General features: G+C 45.8%; 1 protein-coding gene across 2 annotated transcripts in view; it reads right to left on the bottom strand.

Moving 5' to 3' along the window:
* Positions 1 to 27,633, bottom strand: part of PRKCB (protein kinase C beta) — a 340,854-nt gene that overhangs the window by 39,421 nt on the left and 273,800 nt on the right. For both annotated transcript variants that reach the window (XM_030300793.1, XM_030300792.1), the window contains exons 10-12: positions 19,589 to 19,762; positions 6,644 to 6,735; positions 4,741 to 4,803 (exon numbers count right to left, since the gene is read on the bottom strand). In XM_030300793.1, coding sequence (XP_030156653.1) covers positions 4,741 to 4,803; positions 6,644 to 6,735; positions 19,589 to 19,762 — 329 coding nt within the window. The remainder of the gene's footprint in view (positions 1 to 4,740; positions 4,804 to 6,643; positions 6,736 to 19,588; positions 19,763 to 27,633) is intronic.

The raw sequence follows: 27,633 nt of genomic DNA, 5'->3' as shown, positions 1-27,633 counted from the left end.
ATTTTTCACAAAATTATTATTTTTGAAAATAACTCTGAAGATCATGGAGAAAAAAAAAACTGATGGGGACAATCTGATTTGAGTTCAAGTGCTCTAAGCTCTCCTAGGCTGATTCCTAGCACATGACCCCAAGAGTTCCAGTTGGTTCTTTCAATTAAAAAAATATGTTGCACACCTACTATGTGACAGGCACTATGCTTGGAGCTACTGTGAACGAGATAAACATCTTGTCCTTGTTCAGATTAAATTCCAATAGAGGGGAAAAGACAATTAACAAGTGTTCACATCTATAAGCATGATCATTACAGATTTTGATGGGTGGTGTGAAGAAAATGAAGAGCACAGTTAGTAACTGGGGAAGGTTTCTCTAAGCAGGATGTCAGGATGTGTCACCTCCATGGAGGTAACATTTGAGCTTTAACCTAAAGGACATGTGCTATACTCTCATTCTTTTATTTCATCTGTGTCGATGAGGAGAGCTTGGTTATTTTGGTAAATGCTTGCACAATCCCAGCATATTGGGTTATTCCAATTATCATCACACTTTCCTCTTCCCTAAACATCTACTCCAATGTCAACACTTGGCATTTCAGTACCAATGAGGAGTCATGATCTGTGGGCAAGTCTTCCTTGATCTCAATAGAGACCACTTTCCTGAGAGATAAGAGGGTCTACTATACAATTCAGATCTCTACCTTAAGTCATCTTCATTGGGTGGTGGACATCTGTGGTCCCTACCTATTTTAGCATCTTATGACAAGATCATCCCAATATTCCTTCGAAGGATCACCCTTCCCTGATTCTCATGCCATAGAAGGTGGTGGTGCTGATCCTAGCTCCTGGCTCCAGGAGTGGTTATGTGGGCCTGTTCTGGCCATATGAAACACCCCACCGTGCTGGTCACAGTGATAGCTTCAGGAATGGCTATGTGATCCAGTATGAGCTAGTCAAAGACATTGAGCATCAGCCCCTGGCACTTTGGCTGGTATCGTCAAAAAAGAAATGAGCTCTTTTTACTCTGGGATTGCTCAGCTGGTAGAATGTAAGTCTAGAAGTCCCAGGGGTCACCAGAAAGAGAAGAAAGCTAGTATAGATAAAGAGGAGCCTAGAGGAAAGGTGATACAGTGAACACTCATAACGTCATTTGAGCCCTGGATCCATCCATGTGTAAAGTCAGATCTGCCCCTTGGGCTTTTCAGTTATGTCGGCCAACAAATGTCTCTTTTAAACAAGTTAGTTTGAATTGAGTTGCTGTCATCACTTTAGACTAAAAGAATACAATCAGAAAAAAACAAATACATCGGCATCTCCTATCTGTGTCTGTGAGGTCTATGGGGGGGTGCCCACTTGGCACCACCTGTTCCATGATCTTTGGTACTGTCCATGGTACCACCCATATCCAGGTTTCATACTCATCTACAAGCAACAGTGGTCTCTGAATGTCAGCTTAGAATTTGTAAAACTGGATTTTGCAGCAACATGCCAAGTCTACATGTGACCTGATTAACAGAGACCCATGACATTCCCCTCAGCTTGACCATATGCCCCAAAACAGGCAGCTGGGGCAACTAGGGAAGTGATAACATCTTCATGTGTTCTAGCAAAGGAGTGGGCCACCCTCAGGTGCCAAGGGCCAACAGGTTGTGCAGCTAGGGGACACTCCAGTCATATTCATTGTCACAGAGTAGCATTTTGATAGTCTACTGCATTCTTTTGTTCAATGCAATAATCCTTCATTTCTGTTTCAAAAGGAGGCTGGAGCAGTTGTTTACATTTTCAGAAATCCACCAATGGCAAAATCATCACACATTCCAGGGATGGTGATCCATAAATAAGACTCTAAGCTTGGAAGGATCTTTGTCTCCCCTCCATCCAACATCTCCAGCCATGGTCCTCAGAGAGGGCAAGTCTAACATAATTCCTCATCCTCTTTATATAAGGATTGTCCAATTAACTGTAGAGCTAAATGAAAGAGGGAAAAAGACTTTTACCACATGAAGGTAGTTTCAATGAAATTATAAAACCACACATCCTCTGTTGTGTGATTTTTTTAGTTTTCATTTGATTATCAATTTCAAAAACTCTGTCTCAATCAAGGTTCTTGACTATGAGCAACCCCCCCCCCCAAAACAAACAAACAAAAAACCCCCACAAAAAAACAAAAACAAAAAACCCAACTCTGACCATTTCAACCTAGAAGGAATTGTTTAAAAGGTACTGGGAGTTCACAGAATCTCCAAGGAGGCTAGACAACCAGATGTGGAGGCAAGGCAGCCAGGAATAATGCTGAACTGCAATGCAGAGCTAGTCCAGTGACGATGTCACAGATGCCACCACAGACGTCTTGTTCCATGAGGCCTAATGCTGGACTCTGGGTGCTGTTGCTAAGAACTAGTTCCCCTCATGCCTCTGGAAACTAGATGTGGCTGATTACTATGGCCACTCTCAATTCTACAGTCTCTGCCTTTCTTGGTCACTACTTTCTGATTCACGGTGTTGTATGAGTGTGACAAGTGTCAAAGCCTAGGTTATGTGTCTGCCCTTGCTGCAGGAAGACTGTGAAAGTATGTCATTTTCTCTCTGTAGAGTAGGAGCTAGACTCTGTTCCTACACACAAATGAAAGAGATTCAGATGCTGAATTCCTTAAAAGAGTGACAAATGTCCCCTAAAAAATATGACTAGTTGAAGAAGAAAGGGAGAATGTGTAGTTAGGAGAGATAGCTTTGAGAGTTAGCTGAAGTCTCAGCACCTGAAATTTAATCTTTGTATTTTATGACCTGAATGGCAAAGGTCCTGGATGCCAGACCCCAACCAGGTCCCTACTAGATTGGAAACCTAGCCCTGGATCTCAACGCAACTGACAGGAAACTCTACTTCCTCTCCTGGTCCCTCCCCTGGAACGGGATTTTCTTCCAATAAAGTTGCAGTCCCACATTTAATCTACTCAGCAATCCTGAGCGGCCAGTTCTATTCTAGTCAAGACCCATCCCTCACAAGAGTTAGGTTCTAATGTCAGCACATAAGGTGAAAATCATGTAGAGCCAACGATTACCCACAATCCCCCTTTCTTTAGTTAAGCACCTGCTGAAGTCACTGGCTTGAATTAGGAGGTCATGCCACAGGGTGGATAACGTGTTCCTTTTAACACCAGAGTTCTGTTTGGCACAGGACACTCCCACTATGGCGGTCAAATGGAATCGGGGGCTTCATAGGTGCCATCTCTTGCACATGTGGTGACAGTTTCATTGAGGGCAAGCATGGCCAGAATGAGCACATGATTTACAGTTTAAATTCTTATTTTTCTCTCTCTTCCTATTTCTTCACTGAGCTCACCCATGTGCCAGGTGAAACCACTCCTTTTCCTGACCTTCATTCTTCCACTATCAGGAATAACTATGGAGAGTAGGGATTCTATGTACTCAGGATGACTGTCCTTCTCCGCTAGCTTCATATCATGACTTCAAGGAGTAAAAAAAAAAAAAAAAAAAAACAAAAAAAAACAAAAAAAAAAAAACAAAGCCCCTGGACTCTGCAGGCTTCTGGCAAGATACACACTTTCCATCCCTTCATTCCACCAGTGCCCACAGCCCCCCCCCCACCATCTGCCTTGAGCCCACCAGGGTTCATCTCTTTATACCTTTTTGGTCCTATGTCTTTCAATTGCACCGCGATGCCCAGGACATTCAGGTCACCCTAACCCTCCAGAGCCCGATCCCGTGCTCTCCACAGAATGACAGGCACCCTGCTCACCACGTGGCACACACCAGCCCCCCACCCTGCTCGACTTTTCTCTACAGCACTTATCGCAACCTGACACACCGTGTCTCTGGGATTTATGGATCTGTCTCCGACCACTACGACAGAAGCTCTACAAAGGCAGGCGGTTTTGCCTGTTTCCTTCCCTGCTGCATCCGCACCATCTAGAAGAGTGTCCAGCACATAGTAGGCTTTTAATAAATGTATGTCAAATAAATGAATGACATGGAGTTTCATGGCTCTTCACGATCTTTTCGATAGACTCTCGCCCATGCCAAGTGCCCTTTGGAAGCCCCGTGCCCCTGCCAGCCTCTCTTGCATAACCAGCCAGCCCAAGCCTGCACTGCCTATGCCATTTGCATCCATGTGGCATCAGGAGAATTGTACACACTGGACTCACTGACCAATAGCAGCCTCAGGCTCAGTAGTCTGCCGTGCGTGAAATATAAAACGGTATGACTCACACAGCCATGATCATACACTTGCTCCTCCAAAACCGGGCAAATGCCAAGTCCTGAACTTAATCCTGTCTTTCAGGGCAAGCATTTCAGAGATTCATTTCTAAATTGTAGTTACATAGCAAAAAAAAGAAAAAAAAGTGTTTCATAATAATAGGATCCATCATATCCCGCCAGCCGAGATTCTCTGCTTGCTCCCCCAGATTGGGGGTCCAAAGACAAGAGAAGGAAGTGCCAGGCCCCCACCGGTGAGCCTCCCCTTCTTAAAGCGAATGGTCTCACATCTGAGGCTCTGAACCATCACTGGTGGTGGAGTCCATAGAGATCTTCCCATCACCATCGAGAGCTGCCCAAACTTTGCCAGGGCAGTGGGCGATGCTGCCTGGCAGAACACATGCCCAAGTCAGGACTGGAGGATTCCTCCCCCACCATGGATTCTAATTTTAAAAGCAGTTAAAGAAAGAGGCAGGGAGGGAAGGAGCTGAGGGAGCCGCAAGGATGGAAAGGGTAGCAGTGCTCACTTACCGGTAAATGATGCCCTTGCTCTGTAAGAAGAACAGACCGATGGCAATTTCTGCAGCGTAAAATCTGAAATTAGAAAAAAAAAAAAAAAGCGATGGAGAGATTCAAGGACATCATATGCCTGGCAAACCCTCAGAATTCCATACGATATTGAACCAGGCGTAGGGCATTAACATCTCACCATGGATGGTCAGCCACACGTCTCCTAAAACGACGTCTGGGAGTGTAGATGTGTGGACAGAGTTTAGAGAGCCGGGAGGCTGCCTTAAGGACAAATCAGAGGTTCAGCACTTGCTCAGCGGGGAGGAGGCCCTGGGAGAGGACGGACTGGATGGAGAAGGACAATTTCTGTCTACGACAAATCGAGCATCTGAATACTAACAGCTAAACTGTTGAAGGCTTACTGTCTACCTGCCACCATCTCAGGTTATTATCTGATTAAATTCTAATAACAGTTCTGTGAGGTAGGCCCTACTTTTACCTCCCTCTTCCTGACATGAGGAAACAGAGGCTTAGTGACAGAAAATAACTTGATTAAGTGATATCACTAATGAATGGCATGACATCTAAAGCGTAAGCTCTTTTTTTTTTTAAAGTTTATTTATTTATTTTGAGAGTGAGGTGGGGAGAAGCAGAGAGAGAGGGAAAGAGAGTCCCAAGTAGGCTCCAGGCTGTCAGAGCAGATTCCAATGCCGGGCTCAATCCCACGAGCCCGTGAGATCATGACCTGAACCTGAAACCAAGAGTCAGACTAAGCCATCCAGATACCCCTAAAGTAAGCACTTAGCAAAGGCTGAGAAGAAAAGAGATTTTGAGAGAACCAGAAAGTCCAGTTATACCACAGGGTTAGGCAGGGCTTTAGGGAACTATGTTAAGTGTTCTGACAATTTGTTTTCTGTGATAATGAGCATAGGGTCCGTGCTCAGTTAGGCATTAGAAGCAAAAGAAGAGCCAACCCCCTGGTCCTATGGGAATTATGAGTAGATCTAGAAGCTCAAGAATGCAAACCCTACCAGAATACAGTGCTCACAACCTCAGCAGGTGGGAAGAGAGGGGGCAGAGCTGAACTGAACAGGAGCCAGCAAGCCTTGGGAGTGACCAGATAGAGCCCTAGATTGAGCCCTCGGGGGCCTTCCAGAGGGACAATAAGATTTTAGCAAACCCCTCAGGAGAGGCTAACTCTGGTCATCCCACAACTTGCTGTCCCTGTTTACCAACAGCAGGGGAGGAACACGATGAGATCTGTGTTCTCAAAAGAAGATTCTGGCTGCCTTGGAACTGACAGGGACAGAATGGACTCAGCAGGGGAAACAGTTCCAAAAACCTGAATCAGTCTCCCCACCCAGGAGCCACAGGGCACAGCTACAATGCAACTTGATTCCTCATCCCCCAGGAATAAGGGCATCTGAGTGTGTGTGTGTGTGTATGTGTGTGTGTGTGTGTGAGAGAGAGAGAGAGAGAGAGAGAGAGAGAGAGGTGAGAGGTGGAGGACAAAAATCTGGGTCAGAATGTGGATCTGTCTCACACCAGGTCTGTGATCTTGAGCAAGTTTCTACAAACTCTGGGCCCAGGCACATACTAAGCTCTCAACAAATACTGACAAATGAATAAACAAAACCTACAAGGATATCCCCGAGGCATCTAGGGGGCCTTTCCCTTAGGAGTCTGGGGCAAAACATCAGCGATAAAGAAAGAACTGTGGTTCTCAAGCTTTAGGTTCTTAGCTGGTATCAGGAAAACAAAAAAGAAAAGGATCCCATATCAAGCAGAATACCTTTTTCCCCTGGCCATACATTTATCATGAAGCGGTTCAAGATGTTAACAATCCCTATTCAGCTAAAAATCCAAGGGAACAAACATGCAAGGATCCCACAGGAAAAGAAGCCCAGCACAAGTTTGTACTTACACAGCATGAGGCTCCTTAAACCGGCCAACTTGTTGGATGTGGTACATGAGGTCACCCCCGTTCACGTACTCCATCACAAAGTACAGGCGGTCCTGGGACAGGAGAGCAAATGGCAACATCAATATCCTGTGTTTCTCAGGTTCCAGATGGAGAGCAGCGAAGAGCTGGGATTTATGATCAAAACCCCCAGGACTCTGTGACAAGCCCCTATTTGCCAGTCCCATTATTTCCCAAATGCAGTATTTGTGACACTGGAAGAATGCAACTGGGCCAAGGTGGCACATGATTTTTTTTTAAATTAATAACTGCAAAGTTCTATTTGTTTGGAAATGGAAATTGTAATTAGATTAATATTGTGACTTAATGGATATTATTATTTAGGATAAAAGCTAATTGTAACAAAGAGTGGAAAATAAATCCATGGATCATATTACAGATAACAGGTAACTGTGGTAACCAGCCTCCAGGATGGCCCCCTGTGATTTTCACCCCCTGGTCCTCACGTCCTTGTGTAGCCTCTTCCCACAAGGAATAGGACTGACTTGCATAACTGGTAGAGCAGTGTAAAAAATGGGGGCACCTGGGTGACTCAGTAGGTTAAGTGTCCGACTCTTGATTTTGGTTCAAGTCATGGTCTCACGGCTCGTGAGATTAAGCCCCGCATCAGGCTCTGTGCTGACAGCATGAAGCTTGCTTGGGATTCTCTCTCTCTTTCTCTCTCTCTCTCTCTCTCTCTCTCTCTCTCTCTCTTTCTCTCTCAAAATAATTAAATAAACATTAAAAAAAGAATATTGTAAAAATTACAGTGTGTGACTTCCATGACTAGGTCACAAAAGATACTGTAGCTTCCATTTTGCTCTCTCTTGGATCATTTGTTTGGGGAAGTTGGCCACCACGTCATGGGAATGCTCAAGCAGCACATGGGAAGGTGCATTTGGCCAAGAACCAAGGCCTCCTGCCAATGGCCAGCACCAACTCCCCAGACAAGGGAAGGAACCACCTTGGGAATAAACTCTCCAGCCCCAGTCAAGCCTTCTGATGACTGCAATCCCAGCTGACCACTTGCCTACAACTTTTCATGTGAGACCCCAAAACTAGAACCACCCAAGTTAGCCACTCGTGAGTTCCAACCCCAGAAACGGCTAGATAATAAATGTTTATTGTGGTTTTAAGCCATTAAGTATTGAGGTATTGTAATAGATAACTAACTAACATGTGACTACGGAGGGAAACAAATTCTTTGAATTTGAGTGGCCTTGGAGGGCATATCCAGAAGGAGTGCAGGACTGTGAGACAAGGAGCCCACAGAGAACTAAGCTGACATACGTGAAGTGCTCTAACACGATGGTGGCCTCATCACAAATGTTTCAGCTACCATCAACAAAATCTTATGGCTCACAGAAGATTATTTTATACATAATAGTCATAGATGCCTTTGTCCAATGTGTACTGTCTAATAACTGGAATGATAACTATTATAAAATAAAGCTGCCAGGGCACCTGGGTGGCTCAGTTGGTTGAGCGTCTGACTCTGGCTCAGGTCATGATCTCATGGTGTAAGAGTTCGAGCCCCGCGTCGGGCTCTGTGCTGACAGCTCAGAGCCTGGAGCCTGCTTTGAGTTCTGTGTCTCCCTGCTCTCTCTGCTCCTCCCCCACTCGCACACACTCTCTCTCAAAAATGAATAAACATTAAAAAAATTAAAAAAAAAATAAAGCTGCCATCTTGTGAGCATTTATTATGTGACTTAGCCAACTGTCTTTACATATTTTGTCTCACTTATCTCTCTAAACAATCCAACAGGACAGTATTACCATGCTTCCCCTTTTAAAGATGTTAAAGTTCAAGCCCAGAAAGGGTAAGTAACTTGCTGATTGTCGGTGATTCAGCTGTTCAGCGGCAGAGCCGGGATTTGAACCCCAGGCAGGTTGGTTCCAAACCTTATCAGGCTGCTACCCGTGTAAGACTCTGACTAGACGTTGTGTGGATGTGTGCGTGTGTCCTCCCTTCTAAGAGCTTCCAGTCCAGGAGGGGCGAGAAAGGACCTAGGGATCCAGCCACACAGCAAGACAGAAGCTGACAGGTCACAGGGCAAAAGTACAGGTTGATCACTTATTTGTGCAAAGTCAAGGGACTTTCTCACACTACTTCACCCCCTCAACATCTTTACTGAGAGGCAGAGAGGGAGGCAGAGTTATGACTTCTGTCTCTCAGTGTCCAAGGCGTATGAGGCTTGCAAAAAAAGGTCATCCACAAGGTAGTGGCAGAGTGGAGATAGTCAGTCAGAACCGCCGACACCCAGCCCCTGGTTCTTTGGGGTTTTTTTTTTTTTGATAGAAAACAAGCCTTAAAAATAGCATCTGTCTTTGCTGCACGTTGAAGGGAACCAAAACACTTGCTTTTAAAAATTATTTTTAAAACTAGCAGATGGCATTGGCCACAGAGAGAAAAGTAAGTAAAGGAGAGATTTCACTTGCTTGCTTGCAGCTTTGGAAGAACTCAGCTTGCCCCCCAAACTCATTAGTTAGAATCCCAACATCAGGGAGAGCTCTGCTTGTAGCTAATGCCGTGTTTTGTGGTTTGCTTCTGCCATGAACCGTATGCGGGAAAATCCTGAGATCCATCATCTTTGAACTGTACTGAGTCTGCCTTGGGCACACCAGTGCTTCATATAGGAAACAGTGTGCCTGGCGTCCTGCCTTCTCTGTTTTCTGAACGAACACTTAATGATGCCCGCCCTAGGCCAGGCATGATTTTACTACCAGGGAGGCTGCTATGAATAATCCATGGTGCCTGATGTTAAGGATTCCCCAGATGCGTGAGGAGACCAGGTAAATTTCTAAACGGCACTGTTTCCCAAAATGTGGAGGGAGATAATTTTAGGTGGGCTGTGGATGCATAAGGCTTTACCTTCATAGTTTTGTGTTTATTTTAATGTGTATTTTGGAAAACAGAACTAGCCCTTGAAGCCCCTGATTCTGTGGCTATTATTGCTGAGGGGGACAGCGGAGTGCATAGAGTTACAAAGGACGAAGGAGTGAGGCAAGGCTGGGACCAGATTATGATAAATTGCATAAGGCCATCAACTTCAAACTTTGGTTGTCTCCCACACGAGCTCCAAGATTTTACCACATTTACCCGCCTCATCCGCTAAAATTTACTTAAAGATATTTCCATTAAAATTTACTTCACTTTTTTTACTTAGACACATTATTTAACAATTTTACAACTTCATACCAAAGTCATAAGTGGAAATTCATTGTCTCTGTAAAAAAACAAAAATGCATATCTGGAGTCTATCAACTCTATGCTGTATCTGGTCTGGCTTTTGCTCTATCGGTCCCTCAACGGACTTATTTTTAAAGCAAATGCAATTTGTCCATGTACCACCAAGTTCATCTGGCACTCCAAGGTAAGGCACATCCAAATTTGAAAAACACTGCCAGGGGCAACCTCGAGCCAATCTTGAGCAGGGAGGTGAATTTTAGAATGGTTCCTTGAGCATTTATTTTTGCAAGTCATGTATTAGGTGTTAAAGGGGTAAACAATGATGAATAGCATATGGGCCTTGCCCTCAGAGAATTCAGAGTCTTGTGAAAACAGATATGCAACCAACTCGAGCCAGAATCTAAAATAAAACGTGATAAGAGGAATTGCGTGACAGGCACGAAGAGGGAGCTCCGGGGGCGTCAGCTAACTAAGTGGTCCTCACCCACTGCCTCGGATTCTTACATAATTATCCCCCCCACCAACATAATGCCCTGAGATCTGACTTTGCTCCCCACTCTTCCAATAAAATCGTTTCAAGGCCTCAAAAGATCTTTCTTCTGGTCACGTGCAGGGTTCTCCATTAGGACCTCTTCGCTGTACTCTGCTCGTGAAAATCAGAAAGGTGTTGGGTATTGAGTCTCCCCGAATTGTTCAAGTTTCCAGCGAAGACTTGTCACAGCTTAAGACTTCAGCCCTCATCTCTCTGGGCTGATGAGTCTTGACTTATATTTCCATCCCCTGTCTTTCTCCTGAGCTCCAGTTCGCTCCAGCTGGCTACAGGACGTTTCTACGTGGGTGTTCCACTGTCGACTCCAATTAAAAGCGCAGAAAGGCAAGCTCTCCCTTCCCTCTTCAATCTAGACAGCCTGCTCAACTTTCAAAGCGTTTCCCCCAAAACTGTCATTGTTATTGTTGTTATTCTTCATTAACACGCTGCCCTTGTCCCCCGAGCATGAAACGACTTCAGGTAATTTTAAATTTCCCTTCCCCTTTCTCGCTTGTGTTCAGTCACTGAGGAAATCAAACTAAATGTCTGTCTGTCACACCGCATCATGCAAAATGGTTGGATAGAATGTCTCACATCTGGAGCGGGAATGTAAGGGTAGTTTGATTTAAAACAATGACTGCAAGGCATGTGCCGAATTTATCGGGGTGGGGGAGGGCGGGCATGGCAGAGAATTCAAAGAAATCGTCATTCTTTCCCCAAGGCGGCTGAAAGCGGGATGTGATGTGACGCCCACGTGACTGCTGGGGGGGACACCTGACACTTTTAAGAAGATGCCACAGACAGAGAGGATCCAGAATGTGGGCAACTCCAAGAGCATGCGCCATGCTTTCAAGTGAGTTTCAGTAAGCATTTGCCTATTGAATGATCTTTAACGGTTTGCGAAGCTGGCCAGTGAATCGATCCTGTCCGTAAGCCGTTCCTTTTATTGCTCAGATGCAAGTACTCGTCTCGAGAAGCTGTGCAGTGCCATGGTGGAGAGCCGTACCTGTAGCATGCACTAGTCCTGGGTTCAAGTCTCAATTACACCGCTTGCACACTCTGAGGGCTTGCATCCGGTACTAAACCCTCCCCGCCTTCCCAAAGGGGTAACGACAGCTTCTCCTTCAGAGGGTTTTGCAGAGATATAGAGATGATGCATGTCACATCCTTGCAGATTCAGTGCCTCCCTCAAGTAGTCATGGACATGTGTCACGCACAACTTTTTCCCCTCTGTATTCTATAGCCTTAGAATCCTTCTCAGAATCAAGCAATGGATGCTCCTCTAACTTTCTTTCCAGCTTTCCAAGCCTTGCCCTTCCACACAGAGAGCAAAGCTCTCAAGGGCTAGGACCATCTCTACTCTTCCTTGGATTTCTATAGACCTTTGATTACTGAATGAACATGCAAAGGCCACCATTATATGCCTGGGCTATGTTCCTGAGTCCTCTCCTGCACTCACGATCCTCAGATGCTTCAGCTGCCTAAAGCGCCAACACGTGCAAAACTCTCACCAGCTTCCCCTCCTCGGAGGCACTCGATGCTGTGTTTGTACCACCAGCGGTATGTCATGCCTGGCTCCAACCTGTTAGTTTCCTTGCACTCAAAATGGCGACTCCCACTTGACAGGAGCACCAGTGATCCTTTCCCTATAGATCCAACCCCTTCTTAAGGGTTCCTACTGAGTTGGTAGCGGCCAACTACCAGTGGACTGGGCCAGGAATAAAACTTCTGACCTATGCTGAGCCAATCAGATTCTGTTTCCCAAGAGTACGAATTAGAACCAATCAGATTCTCTTTCCCATGAGTGTGAATCAGGGAATTCGGCAGATAGGCAACCTGCAAGGAGTTAGAGAGGCTATGCTGTTACCATGATCAGGGAGAAACAAAGAAAACAAGGATAAAGAAACAAACATCTATTCTAGAAAGCTCTGAAGTTCTGGTTCTTCATGAGGCTCAGGTATATCTTTGCCTTTGGGTTGTTTCCTTCCAATAAGATTCTGTCTCTCTCTCTCTCTCTCTCTCTCTCTCTCTCTTTTTAATGCAATAGTTTGGAGGAGGAGGTTTTCTGTTTCTGGCAACCCAACTATTGCCTACTGAGACTCTGCCAGAGTTCCTACAGCAACACCCTTCTATCAAACCATACCCCTTGGGCACTCATGCCAACTCTGAGCCGATCCTGAGTTACCAGGACCCCTTGGATGTTCTCGGTGCTCAAAGGACATGACCTCAGGGGCCAGGTCTACAAGTAGAACCATCCTCACCCCTCTCCCTGTCCCCGCGTGCATTCTGGGGCGATGCCCATCCCAGCATGCCTTGCAACTGAGTTCTTGCTGGACCACGACAGCAAATTTGGGGAGGAAGTAACTTCTGTCCTTCAATGACTCATAAAATCTAATTCTATTTAAAAAAAAAAAAAGAAGTGCATATGTTCAATTGAAAAGAAAACATTTAAAATAGATGTTTTGCTAAGGAGACTTAACTGCCTGTGCCCACTGGCAGTTGGGAAATTGCATGAATGTGCCAGGCTGACAATTGTCCCTGAGAAAAACTGTAAAAGGACCGGAGGAAACATAATCCTTTTGTGCCCATGCAGCAAGGCGCCCCTCAAACTCAGCTCCATTAGTGCAGGTAGCCTCCATTTATTATTTATTCTGCACATTGTATATCATCGTCTCAAATCCTCACTTATTACACTCACTTGAAAGATGATGAAACCAATATTCAGAGCTGTTAAGTGACTTTCTAGAGGTCACACAGCCAATAACCACACACACAGACTTATGTGGCTGAGGCGCTCATGCTTATCCCTCTGTGCTTCTAGAACAATTTGCCGAAACCCCAGTTCATCTAATGAGCAATTTTAAAAATTCAACTTCTTTCTGATGGCTTTTACATCTCCTTGGGTATTAACTTTGGCCATCTTGTGGCACATTCAACACTTTCAAATTGTTTTATTATAGACATTTCTGAAATAATATAAATTCAAAACAAAGATAATTGTCCACGGACCCCTCCCTAAATCAAATCAAGGTTTTCATTTGTCTGTGTCTTTTTCGGATTCTTTTCCGTGTGCATATGCAGTTTTAACACGTTTAGAACAATCTCTTAAATAAAATTTAATACCTTTCATTTTCGGTTAACGTTGTGCCATGCATATTTTTCAGAGATTTTTTTAATCCATTTTTTTTGAGAATATACTTCTGATGTAACTTTGCTTTTCCAAATAAGTTTTTTAAATTTAAATTTGCATCATTCTAAGAATGACAAAAGTTGTTTTGCATATTGGTGGGTGTCTTTTTCCCTTTTATCTATTTTGGCCACCTTCGGATTTTTTTTTTTTAATTCTATTAAGGATCTTTCGTTTTCAAAATTCTAAGTCACTAGCGAGAAAAACACATCAAATTTGCAGCACGTTAGACTGGATTTGTCATTTTTTCAAAGTAGCTGATTCATAAAGGAATTCTGGGTCACAAAATACAAAATGACAATCCACTCGGGTTACACTGGCCTCCTCTCTGCTCCTCAAACACGCTGAGTATATTCCCGCCTAGGGCTCTTACACTCACTCTTCCTCCTTGTCTAGAACGCTTTGCCTCCAGATAACCACATGCCTCGTTCCCTCACTTGCTCTGGTCTCTGCTCAAACGTCACCCTTATCAGAAAGACTTTTCTTTGATCATCCTATCAAAAATAGCATCCCTCCGACCCAATCCCTCCATCTCTTCTCCCGTAATGTTCTGTCGCACTGTTGTTGGTTATCTGTCTCCCCCCTTGGACATAAATTCCACAGGAACAGGGGACTTTATCCCTTTTGTCCACTGATGGAGCCCTCACAAGGATGCAGCTGGGTCCTGACACATTTATTTCAACAAATAAATATTTGCTGACAGGATCAATAAGCATTAGTAGCCTCTGTATACTGCAGGCATGGTCTGACTTCTAGGGAGGCTGGCTTTAGAGATACTGCCTGCTGCAGCCCAGCCTGCCTCCCCTCCTCCGCAGCACCAATCAAGGGGTCAGGGGCGATGCAATTCCAGAAGGTGAGTGTGAGCCAGATGACCGCCTCTATGGGCCTTCCCCAAAAACGGGGTGTCGCCTTCCTGCTCACCTGAGACAAGCAACCGATGATGGTTTGCCTCATATATACGCAGTGCTCCCTACATTTGAAAATCTCTCCCACCATAAAACCTTTCCAATCATTGCAGTATCCTTGTAGGGTGAGCAGGTGACTCTTCCATAGTGGAAGGAACCCCTGAAGGGGCTTTAGGAAACCTGGCTGTCTAACCAGACATTTCGCCTCTCTGAGGGTTGGTTTCCACCGAAATGTGGACAGCACTTGCTTATAGTGTTCTGGTGAAAACTGGATGGAATCATGAGAGCGAAAGTGACTTAGAAACTAGACAAAGGAACCTGGGTCAGGATAGCAAGGTTGGGGGTCTGGATTCTTGCAGAACAAATCCCAGTGTCACCATTAACCTACTGTGTGAGACTGCACGAGTTACTTAACATCTCTGAATCTCAGCATCCTCCTGGAGAAAGCAGGGACAGTACCTGAATCTCAGCATCCTCCTGGAGAAAGCAGGGACAGTACCGGTGTCTACCAGGAGAGGCGCACAGAACATACACTGCGAGCACCTGCAGAGTGCGGAGCGCACAGCCGGCCCACGCTGACGTGCTCACAACGCCAGCTGCTGGGTTTTGTTGTTTGTAACATCACGGTTAAGGCCATGTGGGCTGCAACTCAACATAATGTGCTAGCAAAAGCCTGGCTCTGCATTCAGTGGGCCTGGGAGCCCGTGCTGTGTCTGGGGAAAACTACCCCCAATATCCTACATCCTCAAACCTTTCTCCTGCAAAGTGGGATGACAGGTAACCCTTTCCGTAGCATGGATTTTTTGGTGAAGTGAAACCAAGTGTTTGGAAGACCACACGTGGGAGATGCTCGGATGGAAAGTCAGGTCTATTCCCAAGACAGAAACATGGGGGAGCACCACGAGCCTTCACTGAGCAGGCGAGAGGTGAGCCAGCAAAGGGTTGGGGCTCGGGCCCCTGCCAGAGCCTACAGACAGGATGGCTGCTGGTGGCTCTGCCCCAGGGGCATCACATGGCCTAGAAATCCAGGCAGCCATGCTCAGCACCCTCAAAAGACTGAACATTGGGGGCGCCTGGGTGGCTCAGTCAGTTAAGCATCCAACTTTGGCTCAGTCATGATCTCACGGTTCATGATTTCACGTCCATGTGCTCTGTGCTGACAGCTCAGAGCCTGAGTCTGCTTCGGATTCTGTGTCTCCCTCTCTCTCTGCCCCTCCCCTGCTCATGCTCTGTCTCTCTCTCTATCTCTCAAAAATGAATAAACATTAACAAAAAAAAATTTTTTTTTTATTATTTTTTTTATTTTTTATTTAAAAAAAAAATTTTTTTTTTAACGTTTTATTTATTTTTGAGACAGAGAGAGACAGAGCATGAGCAGGGGAGGGGCAGAGAGAGAGCGAGACACAGAATCTGAAACAGGCTCCAGGCTCTGAGCTGTCAGCACAGAGCCCGACGCGGGGCTCGAACTCACGGACCGCGAGATCATGACCTGAGCCACCCAGGCGCCCCAACAAAAAAAATTTTTAAAAAGACCTAACAGTGTCACAGTTAAGTGTAAAACCCCGTGGAGCCAGGCTGCCTGGGTTCAAATCTTGGCCCTGAAATGTACTTGCTGTGTGGCCTCAGTCCCCTCATCTTGGAGGGGTGATGACAGGACCCATCCAAAGGTTGTCATGTGGTTTAACAGTGTCAGCCTTTGCCTCACGTGAGTAGGCATTATTATGTCTTTGAAGTGAATTTAATTTATGTAAACTCAAAGTATATGTGCTTAAAAAAACTATCTGCCACGAAGGCAGTGAGGGCATCTCCTCAAGCCAAGCACAACTGTAACACTTATGGTTACATTTTCCCCAAACCATGCGGCCCTTAGAGAGAGTAGCTACTTTGATCCGCACCAACAAGATGGCAGTCTGTTCCACCCTCAGCCTTGCTGGATTAGGAGACTGCGAGGTGGCCGCCAACATGGGCCTCCATCCCCACACAAGACTCGAACCCATGGAACTGTGTTCTCAGCGCTGTCTCTCTTCTCTGACATGTGACACCCCTTGAGGGGACCCAGGGCACCGCATGATTTCCAGATAAACCCCAGCCCTACCGTCTAATGCCAGAAAGCATACTGAAATACGAGTGAGGCAGTGCAGTATGAAAAGAATTGCCTCAAATCCACTCTACTATCATTTTGAAAGCAGTACCTTACTAATAAAGATACTGTACGTTAATAATGTTTGTCACACATGACTAATACCTCCAATCTCAATACATTCAACCGAAATTGAAAATGGCGCTCTAAGTTGGTCCAACCTCTTGCTTGAGAACAGGATCTCTTCTTGGTCTATTCACCAGACTGAGACCCTTCTTGTTCTACTGATGTCAGTGGGTAAACCTGGGGACCCACGATGGGAAAAGGAGAAGATGCAGCGTGGAGGAGTTTAGAGGTTTAAGAATCTAGTCTGGTCCTGTCTCTGCTACCTCTTTTTTTTTTTTTTTTTAATTTTTTTTCAACGTTTTTTATTTATTTTTGGGACAGAGAGAGACAGAGCATGAACGGGGGAGGGGCAGAGAGAGAGGGAGACACAGAATCGGAAACAGGCTCCAGGCTCCGAGCCATCAGCCCAGAGCCTGACGCAGGGCTCGAACTCACGGACCGTGAGATCGTGACCTGGCTGAAGTCGGACGCTTAACCGACTGCGCCACCCAGGCGCCCCTCTGCTACCTCTTGAGTGCCTGAAGGACCTAATTCCCTAAAACTCAGGCTTTGGAACTCTCTTCACCACTGTGCCAAGGATGTGAACTGTTGCTCGCGTAATATTTTTCTTTACATCGACTCTCTTCTTTTACGCAAACGTTTTATTTTAGAAGCAAGTGTTGACTAGTCACCTTTGGAGCATAATCATGAACCAATTTGTGACAAACTGTCCAGTAACAAGAAAGAATCAAGCGTTTATCCAGCGTTTCCTATACGAGCTGTGCCATGGGGAACCAGGCAAGTGAGGAGGGGCAGCCTGCCTTCAAAGAGGCATATCCTACCAGTAAATGAAAAAGAAATGACAGAATTAGGGTACCGCCATTAACGGGCCTAGGGGCTGAGTGAGCATCAGTGACGGCCAACATCACAGAAAGAGAGACATGGGGTGTTCTGTGCCTTTGAACCAAAGAGCACGCCTTCTACGTTCTTACCAAAGGGATCGGACCTGATTCTGCCCGAGTCTCTAGGCCCGGCTACTGATTTGCAGGAGACACATCAGACAGGAAAACTGTGCAAGAGGCCCACACCTGTGCAATCCGCAAATCCAGACCGTGAAAACGCTCTGGGTCAAACAGCCCAGGATCTTCAGCAGATGAAGGAACGGATAAACAGAAGGGATGGAGGGGAGAAATCACTGTATTAAAAGGCTTAAAAGACACAGCCAGTGTCTAAAAATGGGAAAGATTAAACTACCGTATTAAAAGACGATAAGACTCAAGTGATAAAACTATAAAGACGCACAAGGAAGTCAAGCCACCGCTTGCCGGGAGATCGAGATTAGAACACGAATAACCTTCCAGAGTGGCGGCCAGAGTTCTGTTTCCCAACCGGGGTGGTGGTTTGAGGAACTTAACCTTATAAGAACTCATTACTAAAACATCTATTTTGTGTGTGTGTGTGTGTGTGTGTGTGTGTGTGTGTGTGTGTGTTTAAATATTTGTCTTATAATACCTCGTAAGCAAAACAGTGACTTAGAAATGGGTGTTTGCCAAAGCTTAGAAACGGAAGCCTGGTACTCTTCTGTTAAAAAGAGGATACAGGTGTGTTGACACCAAACAGAAACATTCCCCTGGAGGCATTCAGGAGAACTTAAAGCTAATTAAAAGGGGAATGTAACTTTAAATCTATGCACCAGCCAAAGTCACCCTTTGTACCCAGGGCCACTTTGCGCTGGGGTATATGCACCCTACTTTGGCAAATACGGTAAGTGACAGAGCCGGGATATGAGCCCAGGTCCTTCTGACCCCAAAATGTATCAAGAGACTTCTTCGAACAGGGAAGGAGCCGAGGTCCGGTTCCGTCCCTTTCACACAGGGCTGTTCTAAGCCTGGTGTGCGGTTACACTGAGAAAACCCACCCCAAACCCAGTTTTAGATCTTTCTGGGCTGGGAGTGTTGAATCTAACTTAGCAGAGCACAGGACTTGGTGATGTTGGAGAAGAGAGGAAGTCTCAAGCCTTAAATTACATGCAATATACGATAGCATCCCGTCTTACATAGGAGGTGGGCTCTAAAATTAGCATGCATAGTAAGAGCTGCACAGAATTGAAATAATCTCAAAGAATCCCTTAAAGCATCTTGAAGTCACTGGGCCACTGGCCCTTTAGAAGCTCCAAAGGCAAGGATTAATTTTTTACCTTTTCGCATTTGGGCTCTGGCCACTCCCTCCTTAGGCATGGAGGCCAGGGTCTAATTTGAACGGGGAAAGGTGACAGGTTCCTTAAAGGGATGGCCCCTGCTCTCGCAGATAGACATGGAATCATAGTTAACAGCGAATAGGGCACAAGTTTCCCCTTCTTTTCTTGGGAGCCACGGTTTTGTGCTCACTAGTCCCTGCCTAGGACACTGTGCCCCCTGCTCCATTAGTCTCCCACAGGCTGTGTTTTCAGGCAACACCTCCCTCAAGGAGGTCCCTGCAACTGGCAGAATATACCGGAGCATTTATCTGGAGGGTCTGGAGGGCTGACTATAACCGTCTAAACCCACATCCTGTGGCCCTTCCCAACTCACTCCCATCGCTAAGCTCTGCTAGAACATCTTATATTGTGAGAGCAAAAGTCCTCAGCTCCTGTCCTCAAGTCACCTCTTGCTGTCTGAGAAAGACCCTGCTCTGTTGGTTATTAAACCAATTGCCTGAGTTCTTCTATCCTCATTGAAACAGCATCTGCCTAGGGGAGAGCTTCTCAGTGGCAACCTCAGAAACTTTCAGCAGCATCCCCTGGGCACAGCAGCCTCCCATCTCCAGAATGGAAAGGGTCCAGGTGCTTCTTTGGAGTGAGCACTGCTGGGATGGCCTTGGTCAAAGCCTGGAGAAGCCCTAGAGGTGGAATGGCCAGGCCCCCGGACAAATTACCATGGTCTGGAAGCAGGAATGGAGCTGGGTCAGGAACGGCGGCTTCCCGGGCAGGGCCAGCACCCGCTTCTCCACCATCGTGCATTCTACATCATCATCTTGGATCACGACGTCCTTCTTCAGAATCTTCACAGCATAGAGCTCGTCTGTGCCTTTCCGCTCTGAGAGCATGACCTGGGAAAGAGAATAAGCCTGTCAGGGTGGTCAGAAGGGCCCAGAAAGCCGTGGCAGCCGATGCTCATTCAGACCCACTCCAAGCTCTGCCCAGATGCCCTCTGTGGACACTGAAACAATGGATAAAGTTTTCTCCAGACCTCGCATTTTGAATGGCTAAACCCAATCAGTAGGGAGGGTTCCAACAACAACAAGCAAGTATCGATCCTTTTGGGATTTGTATCAATGCCCAGCCAACAGGGCTAGGATGTAAACCTCATGAGGGAAAGGATCTTTGCTGGTTTTGTTTACTGCTGTCACCCAAGAGCCTGGTATAGTGCCTGGTACACGGTAGAGTTTCGATAAATATTTGTTGAATGAGAGAATGGGCAAATTCCTGATAAAACTGAATTTGGAGCACCTGTCTCCTTATTCACTCGATTATTTAATATTCAAGAAAAGCCTGCTAAGCACTGGGAATACAGCAATAAAGAAGCAGACACGTTCTCTGCCCCTGCCGTCCAGAGGAAGAAAGGCTTCTGATATTAATTACAGGGATGATTAGTGTAATATTTTAACACCCTCTCCTGTTGTCCTGGGGCTTCCTTCCATGCAGCTGTGGTCACCAATCCAGCATGTTAATCAGGGTGGCCCAGGACACATCATTATTTTCACTGGTTGTGATTATGCCAGATGCCACAGTGGCCAGCGGGTACCATTTTCAAGAAGCCTCTTAGAAGCAGCACAGGGCAGTACCACTACCCTGCAGGAGACCTGATCGGCCCTGGGGCTTCTGGGAAGGCTTCCTGGAGGAAGAAGCAATCAGACTGCAATAAGCATTCACTGCATGCAGTGTGTCATGTCACCACTACATTTTTGAGTACTTATCAATGCGCCACGCAAGTGGTGGTTTTCATTTGTTATTTCTCATTACTTTGCAGAACCCCATTTTACAGGAAAGCCAGGCTCATGGAGGGGAAGATGCCCTCACACAGCAAATTCAGTTAGGGACAGGGCCAGGGTTTGAACTCAGGTCTAACTGACTCTAAAGTCTCTGCCTTTAAACATTTGACTTGCTCAGAGCTCCAGAAGAATCCTCAAGGTGCTTAGGTGGTTGGGTAAATAAAATGCTCACACCTGACTCAGCTGGGGGACCAGAGAATGCAATAGAGCCTTAAGGCCAGAGGGAGGGAGGCCTAGAAAGCTCTTTGAGGCAGGAGGGCAGCTTGGCATATTTCGTTCAGCTCTTATCTTAATGGTAAATTAGAGTCTAACTGCATGGAAGCTTCCAGGCTGAGCCCACCGGCTCCCAGAGGCCCCATTTCCTGCTCTCACCATCTCCTTTCTCATCACAGCCAGGGGTGGCCATGGGCACTGTAGACCCAGGAATTTAGAGCACTTAGCAAGAAAGTTCCTGGTGCACACTGCCACTACCATAGGACTTTCTCAGCTTCTCTCCTCCAGCCCCACTAGAGAAATAAGGGCTGCCAAGCTGAGCAGGGCCTACCTGCTGGGCATCTACTCGATCCTCACGCAGACCCGCCAGTCCACATGGCAGGGTGGGGCTCAAAGCGCTGGGCCATGTGTCTTCAGTTTGTTTCCGGTCTTCCCTGTTCTCTCGCTAGTCCTCAAGGGCCATTTTCCCTTCCCCAGCCCTCACCACAGCAGAAACAATGCCTCCAGGAGGCCAGTGTTCAAAGACGCAGAGAGTCAGGTGGAGACAGGGCTGTTCTGCTCCCAGGGTCCAGAGAAGATTGGGGAAGGGACAAGTGCAGGGTGGAGGCAGGGACGTGACTTGCCTGGGAGACAAACCAGTAGAGGGGCTGAAGGTGGAAAAAAGAACCTTCAGCTGAGAGTACCCCTGAGCCCAACAGGAGGGGGCTCAGTAGTGAGCCGGTTTCGAGTGTGGACGGCCCCACCGACCCGTCACCACTGGTCAAGGCACCATCTAACAATCCCTTTCTCTTTTTTTTTTGCTTTTTAAAAATTTATTTATTTTTTATTTTTTATATTAAATATAATCTATTGTCAAATTGGTTTCCATACAACACCCAATGCTCATCCCAACAGGTGCCCTCCTCAATACCCATCACCCACTTTCCCCTCTCCCCCACCTCCCATCAACCCTCAGTTTGTTCTCAGGATTTAAGAGTCTCTTACGGTTTGCCTCCTTCTTAAGTCTCAGGATCCACATATGAGTGAAAACATAAGGTATCTATCTTTCCCTGTATGACTTATTTCACTTAGCGTAATACCCTCCAGTTCCATCCACCTTGCTTCAAATGGCATGATTTCATTCTTTCTCATTGCCAAGAAGTATTCCAAACAATCCCCTGCTCGACCACCCAAGACACAGAGGAGGGGGCCCTGGACACCTTGAGTGTCAATGCAGTCATGATAGGACATCCCAGCCCCCTGACAGGAGGAGAAGCAGGACAGTTGGCCGAGAAGTTCCCTGATAATATTTCCATTATCCCCATTTTACAGATAGACTAACTGAGGCTCAGAGAGCTTAACCTGCTCGAGCTAACAACTGCTCTAAAAATGCTGCTCTGGCCATGTTACTCAAATGCATACAATCCTTCAGTGATCCCCACAAGCCAGACAATTCCGTGACCACATTTTCTTCTTTTTCTTTGAATATTCTATTCCCACCGCTTGCAATGTCCTTCTACACTCTTTCACTGCCCAGAAAATCAGTGATTCAGCTCAGATGTCACCTCCTTCTCAAACCCTCAGGGATGTACTCAGACTAAATGGGTCACTCCCTCCGCTGGGCACCAGGACTTTTTTGTAGCTATGTCAGTCACTTTAACACAAGTTTCCCAAATTTCCATCAATCATTCGTGTGCCTTTTGCACATCTTTTCCCATCACCTAAACTGGTATTTGCTTAGTATTTTAACAACCTCGTCATATTTTTACTTAACTAAATTTATCTGAAAAAGGAAACTCTGTATCACCACTATTAATGGCAAGCCAGTATCACCAGCCATAAATGGAAATAAGCATAAAAATAAATAAAAGCAAAGCAGTGCTAGGAAATTCTAGTTAGCTTTTGCTAGCTGCTGAAGGTTCCAAGCCAGCCCCTGCGTGCTCTCCTTGTTAAAGGGAAAAATGATGTTAGCAAGTGTTAGAGAACTATTAACGGCATATTGTCATCAACTGAGATTTTCTTGTTCAAGTAATAGGAAAGACTGAAAGAAAACATAAAGAGAGAATCGTTCTATCATGATGTGATTTAATTTCATTTAATATCACTTCTATGTACCACCTAAAAAAATTTCAAGCACTAAGCTAAAATCACCTTGCAAATCATCAATGCTATGTGCTTTGCACCTCAGGAAATACTGTGGCATTTGCAGAAATCAGGTTTTTTAAAAATTTCTTTTACATTTATTTTTTTTAAGAGACAGAGAGAGACAGAGCACAAGTGGGGGAGGGGCAGAGAAAGGGGGAGACACAAGCAGGCTCCAGGCTCTGAGCTGTCAGCAGAGAGCCCGACGCGGGGCTCGAATTCACAGACTGAGATTGTGACCTGAGCCGAAGTCGGACACTTAACCGACTGAGCCACCCAGGCGTCACTGAAATTTTTTTTTTTTAAGTCAACTAACAGGGATGTGTGTGGATTCTGGTGCCTTGCTCTGTCCCAAGCAACATGGGTAGAAGGAAGAAAAAACCGATACCAGATAGCATCTCTGACATTGTGTGAGTGGTGTACAAATGAGCCAAGGTCGGGAAATTCCCCTGTATTGGCTGGAGGAAAGTAGGAATGAAACACATGAAACGCTAGTAACTATGGAGATACAGAACTGAATCAAATCCTAGAGCAGGGGTCAGAAAACTTTTCCTGGGAAGGGCTGAATAGTAAATATTTTAGTCTCTATATCAACCACTCAACTCCACCACCATAGTGAGAAAGCAACCATAGACAATACACAAATGCATGGGTGCAGTTATGTTCCAATAACATTTTTTTGTATAAAACTAAGTGATGGTGGGGCGCCTGGGTGGCTCAGTCGGTTAAGCGTCTGACTTCAGCTCAGGTCACGATCTCGCAGTCTGTGAGTTCGAGCCCCGCGTCGGGCTCTGGGCTGATGGCTCAGAGCCTGGAGCCTGGTTCAGATTCTGGGTCTCCCTCTCTCTCTGCCCCTCCCCCGTTCATGCTGTGTCTCTCTGTCTCAAAAATAAATCAACGGTAAAAAACATTTTTTTTTTAAATAAAAAAAAAACTAAGTGATGGCTAAATGTCCACTGATAGATGAATAGATGAATGGATAAAGAAAACAGTGTGTGCATGTGTGTGTAGGTGTGTGTACACAGTGGAATATCACTCAGCCACAAAAAATAAGGAGATCTTGCCAAGTGTGACAACGTGGATGGACGTGGAAGGTATTGTGCTAAGTGAAATTAGTCAGAGAAAGAGAAATACCATACAGTTTCACTCATATGAGGAATCTAAAAACCAAAACAAACACACAAACCAGAAACAGACCCACAAATACAGAGAACAAACTGGTGGTTGCCAGAGGGGAAGGGGTTTCAGGATGGGAGAAATAGGTGAAGGGGATTAAGAGGTACAAATTTCCAGGGGTGCCTGGATGGCTCAGTCGCTTAAGCATCCGACTTCGGCTCAGGTCGTGATCTCACAGTTCGTGGGTTCAAGCCCTGCATCAGGCTCTGTGCTGACAGCTCAGGGCCTGGAGCTTGCTTTGGGTTTTGTGTCTCCCTCTCTCTCTGGCCCTCCCCTACTTGTGCTCTGTCTCTCTCTCTCTCAAAAATAAACATTAAAAAAAATTAAAAAAAAAAAAAGAGGTACAAACTTCCAGCCATAAAATGAATAAGTCATGGGGACGAAAAGTCCCACATAGGGAATACAGTCAACAATATTATAATCACATTGTACGGTGATGGATGGTAACATTGAGGTGAGCATAGCATAATGTACACAATTGTAAATCACAATGTCATACACCTGAAACGAACAGAATAACGCGTGTCAACTATACTTCAATATAATTAAGTAAATACGTACATACATACATAAATGGAGATGGGCCAGGCACCAGATGTTTCTAGAATATGTGTTTCAAGAAAGATCAGGAAAAATAAAAGTGACCACATATTCACATTGGCAGTTCAATTTGGAAGTGAATCTTGGCATGCCTTTCAATTCTTCTGACTCTTTATTAGAAGAACCTTCTGGTTGGGCAGTGCACCCACCTGGCCACAGCTGATTGGGTCAGAGGTAGCTACTAAGCTACTCCTAAGCTGAGCCAATCAGTTTCTCTCTCCAAAGAATTTGGAATAGGCTAAGGGCCAGGGCAAAGTCAGTCCTGGGTCCCTGAATAGAGAAACACATAGGTCTGCCTAGATTGGTCCTTTTCTACCACATGCAGGCAAAGAAGAAACTGATGTGTCTTGGGGGCAGGGGGGAGGGGAAGAAGTTCAGAGAATGAGAAGAGGCCTTCCTTTCCAGTTCCTGGTTCCAATTTCTCATGAGGCTTGGCTGTTACCCATGAGAAACCTCTATATCCCTACAATAAAGTTACCATTTTTATTTATATCAGTTGGAGAATATTTCTGGTACTTAGGGGGTCCTGTAAGACAAAATTATTATTTGGGTGGCTCAAATTCTTAATCAAAATTAAAATTTCAGAAAGCCAAATACCAACAGGTCAGTATGCAATCAAAGCCAAGGCAAGGTCCATTCTCTATAAAGGACGATGCCTCCTGCTTCTTGGGGGACATTCATTTATGACACAGATCCCAAGCACCAGAAGGTCTGGGCTGTGGCCTGTGGTCTGCATGTTAACAAGTGTCTCTTCCCCTCCCGCTCATGACCCTAACACGAAATCTGTTGATTTGCGGAACTCTCAAAATCGATTCATTTCATATGGTGGTCAGGAGGTATTCATGGGGAAAACAGACTTCTACCTTGATGTTCCTAACAGCTTCTTCTTCTCAGCAGTCATTAACAGGGGTAAGAAGGAAACTTCTCTTTGTTCCTCCTTAGTATTCTCATCAGGCTTTCCCTTTCAATAGGAATCTCTCCGGCCCCTCTTGGAGGCCTTTTTGAGAGCTTTCCTCACGTCATGAAGGAGGTGGTTTTTCACAGTGCTTATAAAGATTTAATACTCCTCAATCCAAGACACAATTTATGCCCCTTGAACCTGGGCAGACCTTTGCGACTGCCTCAATGAACAGGATGATGGCAGTGGCCCCCTGTGACTTCTGAGTAGTAGCTTCTCAGTTTCTCTTGGGACACCTGCCTTTGGAGCCCTGGTGCCACCATGCCAGTGAGGCCAAGGAATGAGACCCCGTGGAGAAGCCCTGGGACTACATGCCAGCCAGCCCTGGTGTTCCAGCCTCAGCGGTCCCAGCCACTGCAGGAGAGACCCCAAACCACGATCAACCAGCAAGCATTCCCAATTCGCGATCCCTGATGCACGGAGACATTGGGAGATAATAGTCTGTGGTTGGTGGAGTTTGGGGATGATGTCTCACCAGCGATAGATGACTAGAACAGAGTCTTCTAAGTTCCCACGTGCACTGATGTAACCCAGCGTTGCCAGGTGTGGTCCCTGTTACCTTGGTTTCTTTAATTCTTGGGTTTCGTTATGCATATTCTCTTCTATCACTTTCTTTATTTTATCTTATTTCATTTCATTTTATTTTATTATTTTATTTATGTTATGCTATTTTATTTTTAAATATTTATTTTTGAGAGAAGGAGGGAACAAGGGAGAGGTACAGAGACGGGGGGAGACAGAGAATCCGAAGCAGGCTCTGTGCTGACAGCAGACAGCCTGATGCAGGGCTCAAACTCACAAACTGTGAGATCATGACCTAAGCCGAAGTCAGTCTCTTAACCGACTAAGCCACCCAGGTGCCCTTCAATCAGTTTTATTTTTAAAAGGCTTCAATTAAGAGATGCAACAGAGAAGGAATTCATTGTGCCTTCTAAATGTGTCATCTTTTCTAGTCTTATCCAGGACTTGGAAGTCTGGCCAATTCATCCATTCATTCAGTAAACATTACGTGTCTGGGATGCACCAGGCACTGGGATAGGCACTGGGGATGCAGGGCTCACAAAGCTCGCCCTCCTGCACAAATAATTACCTAAATCAGTTACGATTAAACTCCAGCAAGAGAAGTGCACGGCGCCTCACGACTGGTTAGACAGAGGACCCAACCTGATCTCGCAGGTCAGTGAAAGATGTTCTGGGGAAACAATAGCGAAGTGTGAACCTAGAAGATCAGCAGAGCCAGCAGGCATATTCCAGGCAGAGGGAAGAGAACTGTGCTCCCTTAGGATCACACCATCCAAACCTACAAACCCTCTCCTAGAATTACTGTAGGAAGTGAGCACTCAAGCTCTAGAATGCAGATCCTAGATTTCAATTCCCAGCTGTCTGCGAGGCAGCAGCCAATCATCTCTAGCAGAATTGGAGAGATCCAGCAACCAGAGCAGCTGGGATGGAATGGTACAGGGTTTGCACCAGGAAGAAGGGACGGGGGCGCTGGAGGCGGGACCAGCACAGGTGGGGGGGGGGTCCTTATGGGTTGGTAATGATAACCCCTCCCATTTCTTGCTTATACTGCTCAGGATCTCCTTTAATCTCCACTGGAATGCACAGTGGGAACTTCAGTACCTCACTTTACAGACGAGGAAGCCAGGGCGTAGGAAGTGCGTGTCTTGCCTAAAGTTTCTCCCCTAGAAGTGAAACTTCCTACGGCCCCTGTCTCCAAAACCCACGCACTTAACCATATTCTATCTGATTCTCTGGACCTCAAGCACCAAGTGTTCTGCTGTGGGAAATTATTCAAATTATTTACTGCAAGCTGTCACAGGAGGGTTTCAAATTCGGCTCCAGATCCCAGCCCTGTTCC

This window comes from Lynx canadensis, chromosome E3 (genome assembly GCF_007474595.2).
Source record: "Lynx canadensis isolate LIC74 chromosome E3, mLynCan4.pri.v2, whole genome shotgun sequence".
In the NCBI taxonomy this organism is placed as follows: Eukaryota; Metazoa; Chordata; class Mammalia; order Carnivora; family Felidae; genus Lynx; species Lynx canadensis.
The sequence above is the reverse complement of the archived record's forward strand: the minus strand, read 5'-3'. Positions and strand labels throughout refer to the sequence as shown.